This window comes from Salvia splendens, chromosome 4 (genome assembly GCF_004379255.2).
Source record: "Salvia splendens isolate huo1 chromosome 4, SspV2, whole genome shotgun sequence".
In the NCBI taxonomy this organism is placed as follows: domain Eukaryota; kingdom Viridiplantae; phylum Streptophyta; class Magnoliopsida; order Lamiales; family Lamiaceae; genus Salvia; species Salvia splendens.
This window is the reverse complement of record NC_056035.1, coordinates 32,871,000-32,876,999: the sequence shown is the minus strand read 5'-3', so window position 1 is coordinate 32,876,999 and position 6,000 is coordinate 32,871,000. Positions and strand designations below refer to the sequence as shown.

Sequence of the window (6,000 nt, the reverse complement as noted above, 5' to 3'; positions counted from 1 at the left end):
AGAACGCCCGACCGGGCGTTTAGGCAACTTAAAATCGTCCGGTCGGGCGATGTGTTCTGCGAGAGTTAATTGCTATTATTTCCGCCCCGGGTATAAAAGGAGAGCTAGGTTTTCGTGCCCAAGATAGAAAAGTGACGCCCCCAAGAGCAGTTTTCACATTGGAGAGCAGATTAAAGCGACAAAGAGTCCGATTCATCAAGAAGGTTGAAGACGAAGACGATTTGCCCACTCAATCCACCTTTGGGAGTATCTTTATTAGTTTTCTTATGTTTAGTTCACTTTCCATGGATTTATCTTGTGAATTTGCATTGAATATGAGTAGCTAAATCCCTTGTAGAGTTTTAGTGAAGACTACAATGAACGCTTTTCATTAATTTAAGGACTTTTGATTACCTATGCTCTTGTGATTCCTTTGTTTCATTCTTGTGCTCTTTCAATTCAATTGCTTAGCTACCAATTGAGTTTGTTAACCTAGTTTTGAGTAATCGAGAGATACCTAATTAGGATTGATAAAAGAATGAACAACACCTAGATAATTTGCATTCGAGAGAAGGGATTCTAGAGTGAGGGCTTGAGCCTTTTGTTGTAAGGAGTTAATTGTGAAGTATTAGAAGGAGACTTCAATATTAATGGTTAATCAACGGGTTGGGTGCACTCGAGAGAGGGCTTAGCCTAGACTAGCGGCTTTCCTAGTAATCCTAGATACTTCAATTGGGTAATCGAAGTTGTTGAATTGTTCACTTTGTGTTCGTTGTAGTTGGATCTAAAGCTCTACTTCTTTCTCTTATTTGAAACCTATCCTTTGTCGCGTGTTTTTAACTTGTTTATGCTTAATTGTCTTTCCAAGAATCAAACCAAACCTTTGAATCATCTAGATAGTAGTTAAAATCGGTCTGTGGTACTTGAGTTTATACAATTTGTCTATGTGGGATACGATACTCTTGCTTACTTTGTGCTACACTAACCCCGTACACTTGCGGGAATTTCTTGTGTTAAAATAAGTGGAGTCAGTCTCTAGTTTCTTCAAATCGAATCTCGATTATTAACAGTTAAGATGATTATATTTTTGCCATTAATATTTTAATTAGAGTTATTAAATTTAGAGTGAACTATATGAATAGTCTCTTTTTTTAGTAATGAACATTGATAGTGTCTTGAGATGGTACAAAGTTGATGATTTATTTTACAGAACATTGATAGTGTACAAAGTTGATGATTTATTAACTTACATAATAGAACAACAGTAATAAGGGAAATATTGCTCTAGTGGATTTAATATCATTAATAAAGCATAAAATAGCCTATTAAGAAACAAAGTTTACAACTAATTTATGTCACGTAGTATTCTCATTCCACTTAACTTTTTCTTATCAATTTTATGATACAATACATTAAAACACTAGCTGAGTTAACTCATATTATCAATTAATCATGGACGGATGGAGTATAATATTAGTAAAATTAATTATAAAGGTTATGCTTTTTATTTAAAAGTTCTTTAGTCCTATAAACATACATATGTAATTGAGGAGTATCATATAATAATAAATTGAATTTGAATAGTATGCTTTCTCTTAATTCTCCAACGGCTAGTAATCTCAAATGGAGTATGAATCTTTTAGGGTTGATGAATGCAAGTTGATCCTAATTAACTTTGTGCACTGGCTGAATTAAAAAAGAATAATGATAATGATATTTATTCATTAATAATTAGTGAGCATGAATGAAAGAAAGTGTAGAAGCAAGTAATTGAAATACTATCACTAGTACTAGAAATTAATTAATGGAAACGGAAGAAATAATCAAAAGCCAGGGGTAAATGGCACATTGGTGGCCGGCAGCCAAGAATTGGCGTCAATGAAATTCCCCGGCGCAAACTGTGCGGCGACGGATGGGCTGGTGATGACGTGATAACCGGTCCAATTGACCCGATTGGCGGTGGAGGAGCCGGGACCGGTATTGGCATACTCGGCGTAATACAAGGTATTCAAACCGAGGTTCCCGTCCCAAGGAAGCCAACCAGCCGGGTCGATCAAGCTATCGAGCTCGGTCTTCATGAACACCGTCCGCGAGTACACCTTCCACGGGCGGCCCAGATAGGACTTGACGGATCCCTGAACGGATCGGAGGTCCGGGGCTGCGGTGACACGGCAGTTGTGGATGATGATGCCTGTTTTAACGTTCGGGTCGGTCCGGCCTTGCGCGGTGATGGTATTGATCTTGTGGGGCGGGTCACGAAGGTAGATGTTGCAGTTTTGCAAGACGGCGGCGGCGTTTCCGAAGATGAAGTCGACTGTGCCGTAGATATCGCAGTTGCGGTAGAACTGGCGTTGGTGGTTGACGTAGAGGGTGTCTTGGTACCCTTCGAAGCTGCACTGATAAAACACGGAATGGTCGGCATCCGAACGCAGAGCCACGGCCTGCTGGTTCTCGGGCCCTGCCGTGTTCCGGAATGTGATGCTGCGGCCGATGAACCCGTAGCCCGCAACTCCTGCGTCAAATTAATTAATTAATTTACATGATTTAATTGTGTACATATTTCGATTTCGCATGAATTGATTAATAGTATGATGTTCCATATTTTATAAATCCAAAATACTAGTAGTAATTAACCAAAAAAAGTACTCCTACTAGTTACTGAATTAAGTATGCTTGAAAAATACTAGTAAAATCCAAAAATAGTAGACAAATTAATTAAGTGACATACCAACAGTGGCCGATTTGGTGGTGGTGAAGCCGGTGACGTTGCTTCTGTTTCCGGTGATAATAGTCCTCCCAATTCCGTCACCCAACAACATAATATTAACCAAATTCTCCCCAATTTCCACATTCTCCACATACGTTCCCGCCTTCACATAGATCACATACCTGCTGCTCCCCGATGGTGCGGCTGCCACCGCATCCCCCACCGTCTTAAAATTCCCCGACCCGTCCTGCGCCACAACCAAGTCCGCCCTCGGGATGGACGACTGAAGCAGCTCCAGATCACCGGAAGGAACCCACCCTGGAAACCCTTCTTCATAACTCATCGGCGACATAGACATACTATCATCAGAAGTAGAACCCTCATTGTTCAAAGCTAGGGTATTGCTCACCAACAAACTCACGTTGTTAGCCAATATGGGAAACACAGTGTAATAATCTTGGATGCCCATGTCACCGAAGCCGTCAATGCACGTCTCCATATTGGTGAGTGCCGCGCTCAGCCACGTCTGCTTGTCATCCGCGGTGCACTTGTTGTCGGTGTCAATGGTCTTGTTGAGGAAACGGATGGCTTTCCCATAGAGGTCGACGCAGTCGGCCCAGGCTGCCCTCTCCCGAGCGGAGCGACACTTGGGGCCGAGTTGCTGGAGACCACTCTGCACGTGTATGCAGCGATCGAGGGCCATCTGCAACGACACCTTCAGGAAGTCGGGCTTTTCATGTATGGAGGAGACGTCGTATAATTTAGGGTTTTGTGTGAGGAAATACTCACACGGTTCGGGGTTTGGGGTTTGGCTGCACCATGAGATGGCCGCAGAGCCTGAGGCTTTGGCACACGTAAATGATATGATCGCAAACTGGAACAAGACTAGTAGTATTATTTTCGCCATTACTGTGCTTGTGTTTTTTTTTATGCTTTCTTGTCTTCATTTAGGTGTGTTTAAATAGGGAGGGGGCCGGAGTTAATTTCATCATGTATACGCCTTAGATTAATAAGATCAGCTTGATGACAAATTAATTTGATCATGTATGCGTAGGTTAATATGATCCAGTTGATGACTGGAATTACTATGGATATCACTTCTGTGTTTATGGAAATATATATGGATCATGTTTAATTATCGAGCTCATATAAGATTTTAATTAAAAGATCATTGTGGTGCTGTGCATGCATTATGAGTTAAGTTTGACGTGGACTCACTACATAATAGTACTAAGTAAAACTTATCCAAGCTAGCACGGAATATTCTATGATGATCGATATATATTTATTTATGGACTAATATCCGTTCGAAATGTATATCATAACATAAATAAGACCGACTACGCTTAATTTGTAACGCCCCGCTTTCGGAACCCTAATTTGCGAAGCATAAAATTTTTGCATTTAATGCTTTTAATGCCGTGAAGTATGTGAATTAAATGATGAGTGAATTTGTGACGCCCCACTTTTCGAACCCTAAGACGATTAAATTTACTTTCTTTTATTGTCGAATTTATTTGATGAATTGCTACGTATTTGAATTGGTGACCTAATTTGATTTGACCGAGTCAATTTCGTTGATTTTTATGACGTGGCTTAAATTAATTGATGGTGAATAATATATATTGTGGTGAATTATATTCCAAGGAGAGTGAGATTTTACTTAGGATCATAAATAATTACCTTGCTCTTTTTATTGTGGAAATTTCGACCACTACTAATTATTGGAAATGAATTCTTTTTCTTGGATTTAATTATTTGCTTTGGGATAATTATCCAAATTAAATCCTAAAGCCTAATTACCTTATTTCCTTCTTGATAAAAATCGCCCCTACTATTTTCCTTAGGGAGATTTCGAAATCTCCTAATTTGTGGGAGAAGAAGATTATTCATTATTTATTTTGATCCCTTAATTATTTCTTTCCATTATTTAATTGGAATATACTAGCAAATCTTGCCTTATCTTATTTTATTAAAGATTTGAAATTATTCCTTATTGAGGGGGAATAATACACGCCTATTTCCTATATTTATGGGAGGATTTTTATTTATTTTTCTGCTCCGTATTATTTTATTCTGGTCCGTGAAGATACCCAAATTAAATTAGAGGCTAATTAAATAGTCCTAAATTTCGAAAATCCTCCTTATTTCTTCCCCAAATTCACGCCAACTCCTCCCCAAATCTCTTCAATCTTTATTTTAATTATTCTCCAATTATTCTCTAATTAATTGGGAGATATTCTTATTCTCAACTCTATAAATAGAGACAAACACCATTCCCTAACCCTAGCCACCCACACCACACGCCCACTCTCACTTTTTCATCTCCTCTCCCCCTTGTTCTTCCACTCTACTCAAGATCATTTCGAATTTCCAAGAGATTGTTGAAGAATCGAGACTTTTATTCGTTCCTACCGATTGTTTCTTCCAAGAAAGGTAAAAATCAGACCATATTCTTCATTCCTCTCCATCTAAACATTCTTTGACTCCCTCATGCATGTAGAGAGCGTAGGGAATTCAAATCCAAGGGTTAATCGGTGGGAATTTGCTTTTGTATGTGTGATTGCGTTTTTAATGAAATTGTTTGATGATTTAATGAATCTATGGTGAATGATATGTGATGTTACGAAAACATGAGTACAAGGACTCTTTTGAGCATGTTTGTGTGTTAAAATCATGAAAATGTTGATTTTGAATAAATAGGGATAAACCCTAATTCGAATCTTTTTAAACGCCTGAAAAACTGTGAGTTCGGACAGTATGTTCCGACATGTATTTGACCTACCAAATGAACTCCGATTTGATCGATTCTTTTTCCTGAGTGAACTTCATGATGTCTTCTGTGTTTTTTGTGAATTTCAACTCATTTGAATAAAAGATGAATTTTTGGTGAATTTTTAAAGTTAACTGTGCAATTCTGCCATAAAATGCTTTCTCGACCAGTAGGTTACGTTGTTGATTTGACCGACTAAAAAGGGGTATTTTGACATGAAATTTAAACTGGAAGTTATTTGATGAGTCTACTGTATCGTGGTAAAGTTTTAGCCCCAACGGAAGTCGGGTGAATTTATAAAGATTTTTATAAAATGGTTGCGCAGTGCTGCCAGATTTCTACCTTTACAAAAACAACTATATTATTATGTTATGAATGACATACATGAATTATATATGTGATGGAGTGATGTGATATGTAAAGAGGTATGCTATGATGTGAATTCCATATGTTGATGGGGAAAAAGGGAAAGTTAGGGACATGCATAAATTTTAAGTCCATGTTGGTGACTGATTGGGAATACCCTATCTAAAGGTGAAAA

The 6,000-nt window shown here is 38.4% G+C and overlaps 1 protein-coding gene across 1 annotated transcript; it reads right to left on the bottom strand.

The window, feature by feature from the left end:
• Window positions 1–1,802: 1,802 nt before the first annotated feature.
• On the bottom strand, window positions 1,803–3,593 carry LOC121800998 (pectinesterase 2-like). The gene is made up of 2 exons (XM_042200478.1): window positions 2,708–3,593; window positions 1,803–2,491 (listed from the first exon to the last, which is right to left on the bottom strand). Exons 1-2 carry the CDS (start codon window positions 3,591–3,593, stop codon window positions 1,803–1,805), a joined length of 1,575 nt encoding a protein of 524 aa, XP_042056412.1.
• Between the last annotated feature and the right edge of the window lie 2,407 nt (window positions 3,594–6,000).